This window comes from Gekko japonicus, unplaced genomic scaffold (genome assembly GCF_001447785.1).
Source record: "Gekko japonicus isolate JY-2015 unplaced genomic scaffold, Gekko_japonicus_V1.1 scaffold135, whole genome shotgun sequence".
NCBI classification, from domain to species: domain Eukaryota; kingdom Metazoa; phylum Chordata; class Lepidosauria; order Squamata; family Gekkonidae; genus Gekko; species Gekko japonicus.
Genome location: NW_015175359.1, coordinates 1157133 through 1172666, shown reverse-complemented (window position 1 = coordinate 1172666; position 15534 = coordinate 1157133). Strand labels below are relative to the sequence as shown.

At 44.4% G+C, this 15534-nt stretch overlaps 1 protein-coding gene across 1 annotated transcript in view; it reads left to right on the top strand.

The window, feature by feature from the left end:
• Positions 1–15534, top strand: part of GCN1 (GCN1, eIF2 alpha kinase activator homolog) — a 69065-nt gene that overhangs the window by 3742 nt on the left and 49789 nt on the right. Inside the window, exons 3-15 of the mRNA XM_015425296.1 lie at positions 5003–5066; positions 5692–5823; positions 7219–7327; positions 7887–7985; positions 8084–8218; positions 8428–8496; positions 10032–10140; positions 10473–10547; positions 11532–11660; positions 13057–13107; positions 13360–13458; positions 13596–13769; positions 14494–14646. Coding sequence (XP_015280782.1) covers positions 5003–5066; positions 5692–5823; positions 7219–7327; positions 7887–7985; positions 8084–8218; positions 8428–8496; positions 10032–10140; positions 10473–10547; positions 11532–11660; positions 13057–13107; positions 13360–13458; positions 13596–13769; positions 14494–14646 — 1398 coding nt within the window. The remainder of the gene's footprint in view (positions 1–5002; positions 5067–5691; positions 5824–7218; positions 7328–7886; positions 7986–8083; positions 8219–8427; positions 8497–10031; positions 10141–10472; positions 10548–11531; positions 11661–13056; positions 13108–13359; positions 13459–13595; positions 13770–14493; positions 14647–15534) is intronic.

Sequence of the window (15534 nt, the reverse complement as noted above, 5' to 3'; positions counted from 1 at the left end):
GTTAAAACAGGATCACAGGTAGTGGGGCTGGGAAAGACTTCTCTGTGCCTGAGATATCTGTAGAGCTGCTGCTATTTAACATAGTACTGGGGCTTCCGGTTTTGGCGCCCGCCATGGCAGCCGCGTTCTCCTGAAGCTCAGGGAGGCACGGGCCAGAGCCTGCAGCTGGGAGGGGGTGTGATTGTCTGCACCACCCCCGGAGCCCTCATGTTGGGCTCCGGGGTGCTAGGAAAGCTCTTCCTCCAGCGAATTGCCGGTGAAGGGGGGCTTCTCCATGCTCCAAAGGTCCCACCGCAGAGTGTCTGTGAATGGAACTAGGAACGCACACCGGGACAAGCGTTCGGTGATCGAGTGAACTTTGAGCCAAAGCGAGCCTATCATTGAAATGTGAGTCAAAGTTCAAGCAGAAACACCTGAAAACTAGCTGAAAACCTCCCCTTTGAAAGCAGAGGGGGAGAGGGAACTCTCCCCCAACAAGAAAACAAACGAACGTTGTAAAGCAGACGAAAGGGGGGGTGGGCTATCGAAACAGGGCGGACTGAAATAAAATACATATAAGAATTTACCAGACCCTTTGAGGGATTCTAGAGACTTTGATAACTTTAACAAAAAGTAAACAATCTCAAACATGGCGCCGAAGAAGGAGGAGAAGGATAAGAACGAAACTGAAGCCTTTAGTTGGAAGTGCCAGCCCAGCGAGTTCTGTCTCTAGACAGGACACAACTGCAGATCTTCAAAGGATGCTGATAGAGGCATTGCGCTCTCTGCTGGAACAAGTATTGGCATTGCGTCAAAAGCTGGATACGCAACAAAATCAACTTGCTGAGACTGTGAAAAAAATGGAAAAAACAGAGCAAAAGCTTAAAGAAGTAGATGCCAGCACCAAGAAGCTTAAAAAACAACTGCAGGTGATGGAGAAAAAGAGACTAGCTGACGAGTCTTAGGTGTTACAACTGCAAATGGAAAGAGCAAGCTATGTTCTAAGATTTCAAGGAGTTCCTCAAGAGAAAGGAGAGGACTTAAAGCAGATGATGTGCGATGCTATTTCCTTGGCAAAAAATATCAAAGCGGATAAATTACAAAGCGAAATAGATACGATCTATAGGTCGTATTCTGAATTTACAAGAAAGAATCATCTGCCCGGGGAAGTGATGGTGAGATTCTCCAGAAGACAAGTGAGGGACCAGATTCTCAAAGCCACAAGTGGAACTCCCATGAATATTAAGGACAAAGAAATTAAAATTTTAAAAGACATTCCGTTTGAAATAAGAAAGAAAAGAAAGAAATTCAGAGACTTGGTACTATATCTTCAGAAAAATAACATTTCCTATAGATGGAATGTACCTGAATGCGTAATCTTAAAATTTAAGGACAAGAAAGAAAAAATTGACTCTGTTGAGAAGGCATCGGAGTTTTTGCAGCAACATAACCGTCCAGCAGGCGAAGAAGGCAAAGAGAGAGACGACAGCACCAAGGAGAGTGATGAAGAGGGAGCAGTGGCATCTTCTGACGAGGACTCAGATTCAAAACTTGGAGCGGCAGCCCCCCCCAAAGGTTACTCATTGAGAAAGGATAGATATTGAGTAGATATTGAGTTGTTATTGTTTCTAGAATTCTCAATAACGAGTATTGTTTCTTGTATTGTTTTTTATTAAGTCAGATGCGCAGGTGTTATTTTATGTTTTAGTCGTCACTATGAAGATCAAGTTTGACCACATCCAATGAACTTTAAACGAACTCTGAGCTAGAAGCTAACTTGAGAAGCAATATGTATGATCACCATCTCTTGCGTTTTTAGTGGGTTTTCTTTACTTTCTCCCACAGTTTGTAGATTCCTCCCCTAATTTCGTTGTAGTTTATATTTATTTATTTATTTAATTTTATTTATACCCCGCCCTCCCCGCGTAGGGGCTCAGGGCGGCTAACAACAGTATGGCACACAGTGCAATAAAAACACAATAAAACAATTAAAACAATTAGGTGCAATGGGCTATGCTCAAGGATCCCGTGTGACTAGCATCCCCTCTCCCTATTGCACATGCCCTTAAATCCAGAGGGAGGCTGTTGTGGCCGCCCCACCCCCCCCCCCATTTCCAGTAGCTCTTTGAAAATTCATAAGAAGGCAAGTGTGACTAAGAGCTAAGAGGGCTGCTGATAGTTGGGAGATATATCCTTCAGCATCCTTGTTGAAACTGAGCAGAGCTGGCTGCGGTCTGTACCTAGATGGGTTACTTCCTGGGAATCCCGTTGAGTTGTACAGTGGAAGAAGGACAGAAGAATATTCAGCTGTGCCCACTTCTGCATCCCTTTGATAGTGACTGAAGTGTAGTTATCAGAGACACTTTTAAAGAATTGCTTAAAAATCCCAAGGAGGAGCCATGGCTTAGTGGCAAAGTACATGCTTTTCATCCACAAGAACCCAGGTTTAGTTTCTGGTATCCCTTGTTAAAACAGGATCACAGGTAGTGGGGCTGGGAAAGACTTCTCTGTGCCTGAGATATCTGTAGAGCTGCTGCTATTTAACATAGTACTGGGGCTTCCGGTTTTGGCGCCCGCCATGGCAGCCGCGTTCTCCTGAAGCTCAGGGAGGCACGGGCCAGAGCCTGCAGCTGGGAGGGGGTGTGATTGTCTGCACCACCCCCGGAGCCCTCATGTTGGGCTCCGGGGTGCTAGGAAAGCTCTTCCTCCAGCGAATTGCCGGTGAAGGGGGGCTTCTCCATGCTCCAAAGGTCCCACCGCAGAGTGTCTGTGAATGGAACTAGGAACGCACACCGGGACAAGCGTTCGGTGATCGAGTGAACTTTGAGCCAAAGCGAGCCTATCATTGAAATGTGAGTCAAAGTTCAAGCAGAAACACCTGAAAACTAGCTGAAAACCTCCCCTTTGAAAGCAGAGGGGGAGAGGGAACTCTCCCCCAACAAGAAAACAAACGAACGTTGTAAAGCAGACGAAAGGGGGGGTGGGCTATCGAAACAGGGCGGACTGAAATAAAATACATATAAGAATTTACCAGACCCTTTGAGGGATTCTAGAGACTTTGATAACTTTAACAAAAAGTAAACAATCTCAAACATGGCGCCGAAGAAGGAGGAGAAGGATAAGAACGAAACTGAAGCCTTTAGTTGGAAGTGCCAGCCCAGCGAGTTCTGTCTCTAGACAGGACACAACTGCAGATCTTCAAAGGATGCTGATAGAGGCATTGCGCTCTCTGCTGGAACAAGTATTGGCATTGCGTCAAAAGCTGGATACGCAACAAAATCAACTTGCTGAGACTGTGAAAAAAATGGAAAAAACAGAGCAAAAGCTTAAAGAAGTAGATGCCAGCACCAAGAAGCTTAAAAAACAACTGCAGGTGATGGAGAAAAAGAGACTAGCTGACGAGTCTTAGGTGTTACAACTGCAAATGGAAAGAGCAAGCTATGTTCTAAGATTTCAAGGAGTTCCTCAAGAGAAAGGAGAGGACTTAAAGCAGATGATGTGCGATGCTATTTCCTTGGCAAAAAATATCAAAGCGGATAAATTACAAAGCGAAATAGATACGATCTATAGGTCGTATTCTGAATTTACAAGAAAGAATCATCTGCCCGGGGAAGTGATGGTGAGATTCTCCAGAAGACAAGTGAGGGACCAGATTCTCAAAGCCACAAGTGGAACTCCCATGAATATTAAGGACAAAGAAATTAAAATTTTAAAAGACATTCCGTTTGAAATAAGAAAGAAAAGAAAGAAATTCAGAGACTTGGTACTATATCTTCAGAAAAATAACATTTCCTATAGATGGAATGTACCTGAATGCGTAATCTTAAAATTTAAGGACAAGAAAGAAAAAATTGACTCTGTTGAGAAGGCATCGGAGTTTTTGCAGCAACATAACCGTCCAGCAGGCGAAGAAGGCAAAGAGAGAGACGACAGCACCAAGGAGAGTGATGAAGAGGGAGCAGTGGCATCTTCTGACGAGGACTCAGATTCAAAACTTGGAGCGGCAGCCCCCCCCAAAGGTTACTCATTGAGAAAGGATAGATATTGAGTAGATATTGAGTTGTTATTGTTTCTAGAATTCTCAATAACGAGTATTGTTTCTTGTATTGTTTTTTATTAAGTCAGATGCGCAGGTGTTATTTTATGTTTTAGTCGTCACTATGAAGATCAAGTTTGACCACATCCAATGAACTTTAAACGAACTCTGAGCTAGAAGCTAACTTGAGAAGCAATATGTATGATCACCATCTCTTGCGTTTTTAGTGGGTTTTCTTTACTTTCTCCCACAGTTTGTAGATTCCTCCCCTAATTTCGTTGTAGTTTATATTTATTTATTTATTTAATTTTATTTATACCCCGCCCTCCCCGCGTAGGGGCTCAGGGCGGCTAACAACAGTATGGCACACAGTGCAATAAAAACACAATAAAACAATTAAAACAATTAGGTGCAATGGGCTATGCTCAAGGATCCCGTGTGACTAGCATCCCCTCTCCCTATTGCACATGCCCTTAAATCCAGAGGGAGGCTGTTGTGGCCGCCCCAATGTTCATTGGCCACTCCCCGGTGGTGCTGCAATACAGGCCCTTATGATGGTAATGGTGGTGGCGGCGGCGGCTCCTATTCGAAAGCCTGGCGGAAGAGCTCCGTCTTGCAGGCCCTGCGGAGCTGTAACAGGTCCCGCAGGGACCTGATCTCCTCCGGGAGCTCATTCCACCAGATAGGAGCCGCCACCGAAAAGGACCTGGCCCTTGTGGCAGCAAGCCTGGCCTCTTTAGGGCCCGGGGTCGCAAGACGGTGTTGCGACCCCGACCGAAGTGCTCTTTGGGGCCTGTGTGGGGAAAGGTTGTCCCTCAGGTATGCCAGACCCTGGCCATGTAGAAAAAGCAATTAAAAAATCCCCTACGGGGGGCAAAAAAAAGTACTGGGCTAGAGGAACCCATTTTCTGACTCTGTAATTTCATATGTTCATGTACCTGATAACACTGATTGACAGATGACTCTTGGGGATCTAATCCATTTCAGATCTGCCAGAAGGTGCAGTAAAAGGCCTCTGTAAGCTGTTCTGCCTCACTCTTCATCGATACAGGTGAGAGGTTAGGGTTGGAGAGTCTGTCGTCCTTTCCAAACTAAGCTGTTTTGAGTTTACTGGAATTCAAGACGCTCCATAAAGAGATGGATGATCTTAGATTCTGGGTCACCTTGTCAGTATATATCTGTGAATGGGGAAGGGCATTGCTTTCAAGCTGTGCGTGTGAATGTTCTGGTTGCCATGGAAGACAGTCTGGGGGGCTAGACGTGTGTCCATTCATACACCCTGTGCTTTTCCTAAAAGCTTGTAGCAGAGAGTTCTGAGTGATAGTGGTACAATGCATTGTGCTGGATATGCCTTTCCTAGCAGTTTCCAGTTTCTCCTTGGGAGTCTAGCCACATCTTTGTAGAAATATACGGGACTTGTTCAAGAAATATTTGGAAAGCTGCTGCTTTTCTTGAGCAGCCAGTAAGTCTTGGTGGTACTGATGTCTTGCTGAGTGAGGCTGAGCTCCTGTAGATTAGCTGAGACCTGGGATGACTGGTAAACATTCAGCTTATTGAAGTGGCAAGGGGAAAAAGAGCTTTTGACCAGATGGGTGATGGAGTCCTTGGAATGGCTAATTTGTGAGCATGAGCAGCAGATGAGTTCTGCAGCCCCTTATTTTAATTTCTCACACTAGAGATGCAGCATCCCACAGAGCCCTCCAGTCCGCCCTTCAGCAGCTTGCCGAATGCCAACCAGAAGCAACCGCAAAGAACCTCCTGCAGTCCCTGCAGTCCTCGGGAATCAGCAGCAAGGCTGGAGGACCCAGGTGAGAGCTGAATGCGTTGCTTGTGGCACTGGAGAGCCATCTGCAGGAAACTTAATGGTCCCCTTCTGAGGCTAATCTCTCTCAGCCAGAAAGCAGAACTCCCCCCCCCCCTTCTGAGTCTTAGCTTGAAATGTGAACTTTATTCTTGTGAGAGGGCTGCTGACTTATTTTGACTGTACAGGAAAGGCAGTTGCTTAGCAGCAGGAATCACTCAAACGAGCTCTCTTGGCTCTCTCTGTCATGATTTAGCATTGTGTCTGCCTGTTGCCAGCACAGGTTAAATGTGGCTGCTTCTGAAAGTTTTGGAATTTAGAAACTCTTAAGCACATCCTTAATCTGTTGTGCTTTTAACAGGGTTTCGCAAAGGCCCAGGGTAACACCAAACCATGGAAGATGGTCGCAGGGAAAATTCACATGAAAAAGGAGAGCAGTTGGGGAACATGCACGTGGTCCTGTAGCCTGCTCCCTAAATTGTGGCTCACAATTATATCTGCACTGGCCTTTATATGGAAAAAAAATGAGAGAATACTCGTGAAGGCAAGGTTAAAAAGCGAGAGGCTGCATGTAGACATCATAGACAGACTTCTGTTTGTTTGGGATGGGCCCAGATGTGGTGGGTTGCCATGTTTGGAAGTCTACAACCTCAAATCCATTTTGTTTTGATATCCGAGAAAACCATAGATCAAGATGAGTAGTCATGTTAGTCAGTCTGTAGCAGTAGAAAAGAGCACACCAAGACTAACACAATTTGTGGCAAGGGATGAGCTTTTGTGAGTCACTCCTCACTTCAGTCCAGTGGGACCTTAAAGACTAACTTCAGTCCCGTAGAACCTTAAAGACTAACAAAATATGTGGCAGGGTATGAACTTTCATGGAGTCACCCATAACTCCTGAAAGCTCATACCCTGCCACAAATTTTGTTCATCTTTAAGGTGCTACTGGACTCTTGCTCTTTTCTACTGAGAAACCCATAGTTTAGGATCCCAGTTTGTGGGGAGGAAGTGACCTCTGGTTTATCTGAGTGATGGCATTCTTAAATCAAGTAGATAGAAGACTTTGAAAACCAGGAAGTCTTCAGTTGTGCTCTGCATGTGAGGGGAAGGAGGCAGGGAGTGCATGGTCATACTGCAAACTACTCCGATGTTATGAACAGTTTGTCTAATTGCAGCAGGCATGAACCTGGTTAATTATTATGAGCCTGCTCTCCCTGTGGCCTTCCCTTCACATGCAGAGCACAATTGAAGACTTCTTTGTTTTCTCTATTCAGAGCTGGAAAATTTTTAGAACCTAATACAAGAAGCAGCAGCCTGAGAAACATAATCGGCCTCGATTTGTGGCCCTCAGTAGTGCCATTGAAATCATAGGCTCATTCTCTTTATTCTCCTTGTGTGACAGTAAGAGTAATGGATCTGCAGCTTCGCTGGCCTTATCTTGGACTTGTCTGCTTGTTCGCATAGTCTTCCCCACCCCTGACAAAAGGCAAGGAGACACCTGGGAGAAGCTGGTAAGGATCTTTGATTTTGATATGCTTAACTTTGATGTAATCTACTTTTCTGGGTAGGGGCTTTGGTCTTTACATGCTGCTGTAACTTTTGTTTGGGTTGTTGGGCTTTCTAGTCTTCAAGGGATTAATGCTTGGAGGTGAGGAGTGGTGGAGGAGGAAGTTTATGCCATTTGGCCTGCATGTGTAGGCTCCATTATATAAAAAGTGAAATTCATCTAGGGTTGGGAAGAGGTGGGATCCCCCCCCCCCCAGACTTTATATACACTTAGCGAATCTTTATGATTAGGCCATCATGCCTTTTGGTGTAACTCGCTGTACCCAACCTTTAGAACCTTTTACATAGTGATCTTAAAAAGTAGTATACGTTGTACGGCTGTATATGTATATGCCAGCGTGCAAGACGGTTAACTTTATTTTTTGCTGTGATAAAATGAAAATCAGTTCTCTAGCTATTACTCTTGCTTCCCTGATGTCCCATAAGTGGCATGTCAAGGAGCCGGATGTGGTTTCCAAGCCACTGAGTATCACTGGTTTAAACTGGCCCATTCTCTTGTAACAGGTGGAAGTCCAGTGTGTTCTACTGTTGGAGGTTTTGGGTGGCTCTCGCAAGCCTGTGGTGGACGGGGCTGTAAAGAAACTGAACAGGCTTTGGAAAGAGGTAAAGTCCAGCTTCTGAAAGCATGACTCATGTTAATTGGATGACTTTGGCCCATCTTGCACTAACTTTCCTGATCTACTGCTCGGTTTTCTCCTCAGAACCCTGGGCTTGTGGATAAGTACCTCTCTGTCATTCTTGGCCTGGAAGCCAACCAGGGCTATGCAGCCATGTTGGGGCTGCTGGTTCAGTTTTGTACCAGCCAGAAAGAACTCGGCATCATTAACAGATACAAGGCGAGTATGGAAGGTGGGCTCAGCGTGTGAGAAGGTATGGCAGGCTACTAGCATCACTGGGGGCTGAGTTTTCACTCGAGGGGAAACCTGCAGTTGAGAGCAGAGCAGTTGTAGTAAGAGATTTGAGACCCCTTATTCTCTGTCTTTACCGCAAAGTGCACAGTGTGCATTGTTGCAGGTACCTAACTGGAGTGTTTCTGCTTCTTCAGAGCTCCCTCCTTGATTTCTACATGAAGACCATTCTGATGAGCAAGACAAAGCCTCAGAAGCACCTGCTGGTGAGAGAGATCGAGATCCAAAACTGACAACTAAGTCCAAGAATTACCCCACAATAAGCTCAAAGCCTAACTTGTCTGTACGAAAACAGTCTAAGTACAGAGTACTGCTTGATCTGACCAAAGGTCCGTCTACTGCAGTATCCTTTTCTCCAGCAGTGACCAGCCAGATGCTTCTGCAAAGCCCGTGAACGTGGTTTTCCCCTGTTCTAACTCTTCTTCCCTGCTCTCAGCAGGTGATATTCTGAAGTATATTTCATCTCTTTAGCTGACATGGCTAGTAGCCATTGATGGATCTGCGCTCCGTGATTTTGTTTAAGGCCACCTAAGCCAATGGCCATTGCCACTTTTTGTAGCAGCAAATTCCATTAAGTTAACTATGTAAAAGAAGAAGAACTCTCCCCCCTCTTCTGTCCTGCTTCTACTGCTGGTTATTTTCATTGGGTAACCTAAGTTCCAATGCTATATGAGAGATTTTCTCTCTCCCCACTTTACACAATTTATATTGTTATAAATGTCAAGTAGAATTGTCATTTCCTCTAAAATGTTAGTAAGGGTGCTCACATATCATATTTGTCATGTAATGCCGCTAGTTTTTAATTAGACTTCTTTAGGTGTATTATATCTGTTTGCACTCCCTGCATCTAATATGAAAATAGCATGACGCTCTTGTTGTGTGTGTGTGGTGGTGATGGTGCAGGTATTGTCACGCCAAATAAGTTGGAATCTAGAAACCCTCAAAGCCTGCTGCAGAATTGTGGGGTTTTATCAGGGGAAAACCTTTCGTCTGTTTCCCCCTGCTGTTTTGCAGTTAGTTCAGGCACATTAGCTGTTAAACTGTCTGAGGAAATAGAAATTTGTGCATATTATATCACAGATAATATGCCCCTTGCTTACACAGATTTCTAGCAGTATGCACATTAAAGAGCTGAGTTCTTTACTGTATCCGTGCTTCCAGTGGGTGTTCTAATTAGGAAACATGCCATGTTTCCCCTGAGCCCAAATGAAACTTCCCTTCTCCATGGTTGTTTCATGGTGATGGTTGACTGAACATGTTCAGCCGAACTTCACCTCCAAACTGAAGGTTTATTTGGGTCCACTGTTCAAGGTGTGTGCATGTGGGTAGAAACAGGGAATGCCCATCACTTTCGTTCCCAGTTTGTGGGATTCCATAGCTGTCTGGCTAGTCACTGTTGGCAAGAAAAGGCTGAATTAGACAAACCTTTTGTTTGATCCAGCAAGGCACTTCTTTCACAGTAGAGTGAACACTTGCTCACTTGATGGTGTATGTGTGTGTGTGTGGGGTTTTTTCCTATCTTCCCCATGTGGCTGGTCAAGTGATTATTCTCACTGCATGAATCCACCCAGTAGTCCAGACAACGGTTGATCTCTCTGTTTATTAGGAAGGCAGAGGTGTGTTTTTTTTCTTATCCTCCAGGGAAGAAAAGTTTGGCTGGGGTTGACTAGGAGGCACCTCCCACTTCCTCCTATAGCTGTGTATGTTGTATTCCGTATTATCAGCTTTGGGTTTCTTGCAGGACAACTGTGCTCCTTTGCTCCGATACGTGTCTCATACTGAATTTAAGGACCTAATGTTACCAGCCTTGCAGAAGTCCCTGCTGCGGAGCCCTGAGAATGCCATTGAAAGTGAGTGGCTGGTGGAAGATTGCTTGGAGAGGGTTGAGCTGAGTTAAGATCTGTGTGCCCAGGTGTTTTCCCCCCCTCCTTGGGATTTCAGTGATTCTGGCCACCTTGCAGGTCTTATTTTTATCTTTGGTGTTTGAGTGCTTGGGCAAGAGTGAAGCCTGGTTATTCATTGGATTAGGCAGAGTCTGAACTGTTGGCCACTAGGCTGCCTTAGCTGACTACTTTGGACATTTGGTGGAAAGTGCTGTCAAGTCACAGCTAACTTTGGCAACCTCAGAGGCCATGCCAGAAAACCGATGACTTTAACACCCTTTTCTGTCTCCTTTCTTCAGCAATCTCCTGTCTGTTGGCATCTGTAACCCTGGACCTCAGCCAGTATGCTCTGGACATAGTGAAAGGCTTGGCCAGTAAGTTCTGTCATCTGCAGATGTGGAACCCCACAGGAAATTCCCCCTTGTCACTGCTGCACTATCTGCACCATCCCTGAACTGCTTAGTACTGGGCCTTCTCCTTATGGGAGGAAGGAGGGAAATAATTTTGTTTAATAGAAGTGGAATTGTTCCTCCAAGTCTTTGAAGCTTGGCACCCATTTTGCACAGAACACAGTTGCTTTGTGGAAAGATGGGACAGTTCATGTGAATGAGTGAGGACAAATCTTGCAATTTAAGCAAAATATACACTGATTACCAGTTTGTTTCAAGGTAGGCCCAGTTTATAGATGTTCCCTACAAGGCCCTAAATGGCTTAGGGCAGCATACTTGAAGGATTGCCTGCCATGAAGCTTGCTGGGTGACCTTAGTAGTTCTGAGATTGGTGATCTCATGTAGATTTGAGACTCCTGCTGGAGGCATGCATGAATGTCCATCCTTTCCCTATCACCCCCATGCATAGGACCGCAAACGTTAACTGATGTAATTTACAGATTTATTAATTGGGCTATGCTTTACTCAGAGGCCAGTGTTAATAATTGAAGACACATTTTAAGTGATGATGCTATGAATTGTTTGTTTTGTGGCTGTTTTGGTTCTGGCTTGTTACTTGCATTTCCTTCCAGCTAAGAGTGATAACTTTTGTTTAATTGTCAGTGATTTCCAACACTGTTTCAGTATCTCAGAAAGACATATATAGTTTTGGTGGTACCCAACTTTAGTTAAATGGTTTAATCTGTTTTTTTATTTAAAGGCAGATGAGCCATCAGTTTAAAAAAGTCCTTCATGCGTTATCAGCCTTAGTTTCATTATGTATATTGCATCAAAATAATATTTAATATTTTTTTGAAAATCAACGAAGCTACATTTAAGGTCTTGTCTCCCATTCCCCCAACCCCATTTCAGAAAAAAATCTGCACACTATGTATTTGTGAGGTTTGCTATTTTTGTGTTTGATTTTAGGCCAGTTGAAATCCAACAGTTCCCAGCTGATGGATGAGGCTATAGTTGCATTAAAGAATTTGGCTCGGCAATGCAGTGACCCAGCGACGGTAGAGTCACTCGGGAGGCACCTCTTTGCCATCCTGGGGGGTGAGTGGCTCTTTCTCTGGTGCAAGGACTTTACCACTCCTTCCTTGCGGACTTGATTGTTATTATATTTCTTATGGCTGGCCTGCTGGTGGCACCTCCAGCTACCTTGCTCTGTAAGAGACCTTCCCTGCAAAGTGCCAAATTTCTGACTTTGGGGGATCGCGGGTGTGGACTGTGTGAGTTGATCAGGTGATGGGGAGGGCTGGAGATGCAGTAGTATTTACTTTTTGGGCATATGAGCAAAACCTTCTGAAGGCAACACCTTGCAAATGGGTAAGTTCAGCAACTGCCTGTGCAGTGGTGGCTCCCCCCCCCTTGTAGGAGGAGCCTACCTGAGGGCCAGCAGACCCCCTCCCCCACATCTCTCATTCTGCAGAATGTGTTCAGGAGAGCATTTTTGTAAAGGGATTAAAACCGTAGTATAAAACTGTAGCACAGGAGATCACTTTATAAGAGAGAGGTGTGTAGTCTATTGCAATGTCTTTCGTATGTATCTCCTTCCCTTTAATACCTTTATTACCTGCTTTCTGTATTATGGTATTTCATGCTTTAAACAGGTTTTTTGCATTGTTGTTCAGTTCTGTAATCCTGGTCCTGCTGCACTGTTAATTGGAGTTCTCTGCTGTCTGGTTGCTTTACATTCTGTAATCTGCCTTGAATCTCAGCAAACAAGGCAGGCCATAAATGAAGTAAATGCAATACATAAAAAATAAATTATGTTTCTGGCCTGTAACATTCCCTGCAGTGACTTCCTCTACCGTGTTGTCAGTTCAGTTTTTGGGGCATTCTCCTCCCCTGCCTAGTTCACACATGCACGGAATGAAGTGGGAGAATGTTACAATGGTAGAATAGACTGTACTGCTTTACTTGCATTTCAAAATGCTTCTCTGTGTATGAAACCCCTCTGCAAACAGAAAAGCGAGGAAAAAGTGGACAGAATTTTTCCTCCTGATATGCTAGCTCTCTGTTTTCATGGAGTTGTGAAGGAACATTAAAAACTGGACTGGAGTGGTGTGTAGCTCACTCCCCCCCCATCCAGTGGGGCTCTGCATACCCTTTGTCACCTCATTCTCCTTCATGTGTGAACCAGGCCTTAATAAAGTTGACCCCTTATCTACAGAGGGGTTGGGAATGAAATTGCATTTTTGCATGTATCTTAACATAGAATTATTTAAAGATACATCTCTTTTGTCCAAGCCTGCCTTGTATATTTTCCTTCTCCTTTTCCATTCCTTCCCTGTGTTTGTTCTTTGTGTCTTGTTCTGTCTGTATGAGCAGAAACTCCTCTCCTTAGCCACTGAATATGTGAGCAGTTCCAGTGTGCAGGGTCAGTTTCAATAGCTGCCCAGTCTCTCCCCCAACTCTGAATCTATGATTCTCCCGTAATATTTGTTAGGTGCTGAAGGGAAGCTGACGGTTGTGGCACAGAAGATCAGTGTCCTCTCAGGTAAGAATTCTGTGTGAGTGCTCCAGACCATCCAGTAATCATAGCTGATATGTCTTCTGTGAGACAAGGTGTGGAACCCAAGTTTTTCTTTTATTGATGCCTTTTTGATCCTTGTGATTGCAGAGAGGGATCTTGCTAGTTGCCTTGCAGCAAAAATGATTGTTGGTCTGTCTAGCCCAATGTTGGCTACTTCGATAAGCAATGGCTCTACATAGTCTTTCTGAATTTATTTATTTTTTTTTTTGCTTTTAGGGATTGGCAGCTGTAGCCATCATGCAGTTTCTGGGTCATCCAACCAGGCTTTAAGCACAGCTATGGCAGAACTTTTCATCCCATTTCTACAGCAGGAAGGTAAGCATCTCTTCATTTTTCTCTCTTTCTTAAAATGCATAATCCTAAAGTGCAACTGTCATTTTATACAGTTTGTTCACTGCATCTGGATGCAATACAAGTCTTCTTATATTGTTATTTTCCCCCTCTATCATCAGTCCATGAAGGTACCCTGGTGCATGCCATCTCTGTCCTTGCTCTCTGGTGTACCCGTTTCACCACTGAGGTGCCCAAGAATCTGATCGAATGGTTCAAGAAAGCCTTCAGCCTTAAAACCTGTACTTCAGCTGTGAGACATGCCTATTTCCAGTGCATGCTGTCATCCTTCAAAGGTAAGGTTTATCCTTGTTCGCTGAAGGTACTTGTAATTCGGACGTAGTTGGTTTTTTCTAACCATCTGTCAATCATGTTTTCTCATACACTTGGTACTTTGATTGCAAGTACAAATCATGCTGATTGTCAGCTGTGTTTAGCTTATAATTGTTTTCTCTCAAGCTGCAGAAGAATTGTACACATTTTAATGCACAGCTCCCTGGCCATGATGTATTAGATTTCTCAAAGTCAGCCCTCCCCCTTCCCCCCTGATGATGAACTGTGTTCTTTAGAGGTTTGTGGTCTCTCCTGTTATGATATAAACAAATAAGACTGCATACAGACATCACAAACAGGGTGGTCTTTGTTGTTTAGCTAGCTTGCATACTCCCCCTCCAATGATTAATGGCTGCCAGAATGCTATAGAACCATAAAATGCAAAGATAATACATAAAATACTGCAGTAAGTATTACCAGGATTAAGGGAGAGCAAGTTCTTAGTAACTATTATGAAGACCCTGCATCCTGGCAAGATTATTTCTGCATACCACTGGTTAACTACCACTGACCTGAGAACACAGTCTGAAAACCACTTACTTTAGAGAAATCCAAAGACTGTAGAGATGCTCTCTGGGATGTTCTGCCCATTATGGTCATTATGGATCTTTTTAAACATCCTGTTTCAGTGCAGTTCTGGAGAAAGGATTCCTGATGTGCTGCTTTCCTCCTTCTTACCCCCTACAGGAAATGTACTTTTTCAGGGACTAGACTTGCTGCCCTTGCTGATCCAGACAGTCGAGAAAGCAGCGACGCAAAGCACTCAGGTTCCCCTCGTAACGGAAGGCGTTGCAGCAGCTTTGCTGATTTGCAGGCTCTCTGTGGCTGACACACAAATAGGTAAGATCTTGAGCAGATCCCTGGAGGCCTGAAATGGTTTTTCATTTTTTGATAGGACCCGTTTCCTAGGAAGAGATTGTTTAGAAATAATAGGCAGAAATGAACTTATGTTAACTTAGCTGCATCGTTCAGAAGTCCTTCTGTTGTAATGCAGTTGCACTGTTGTTTTGTATGTTTCCAAGCCAATCTCAAGGTGCTGGTTTCAGCTTTTCATAAAGCCCTTAACAATGTGTGCACACTCCCATATGTAGCTCTCTGTAATTTATTTATTTACTTATTTATTTACTTACATCCTGCCTTTCTCCCCAGTGGGGATCCAAAGCAGCTTGCTAGGCACTGCAATGGAATTTCTAGGCACCACAGAGATCTGATACCTGGAATTTATTGAATCCTGTCCTAAGCGCACAATACTATGTGCCCACAGAGGTTAGCCGTGATGAAGGGATTGGATTGGGGGTAAGCTGCAGGAGCCGTGACCTGGATGGCCCAGCCTAGCCTGATCTTGTCAGATCTCAGAAGCTAAGTAGGGTTGGTCCTGTTTAGTATTTGAATGGGAGACCTACGAGGAATACCAGGGTCGCTACACAGAGGCAGGCCATGGGAAACTGCCTCTGAACTTCTCTTGCCTTGAAAGCCCCATGAGGCTGCCATAAATCAAGTGGCACTTTACTCACACACACACAAGCTGCAGAAACACACAATCTTTTCCATGTGAAAATTTTGTCAAGGCCCGCCCCCCTGGTGACATTTAAACAATGTAAAAATTTGTGTGGGCCTGGCCATCAAATATAGTTAATGCTAACCAGGGTTCACTCTTACCCAAAGCATAGGTACAGGCTTCAGATTTTCATTAAAACTTATAGTACTTGTTGGAAAATGCTAAGGGGT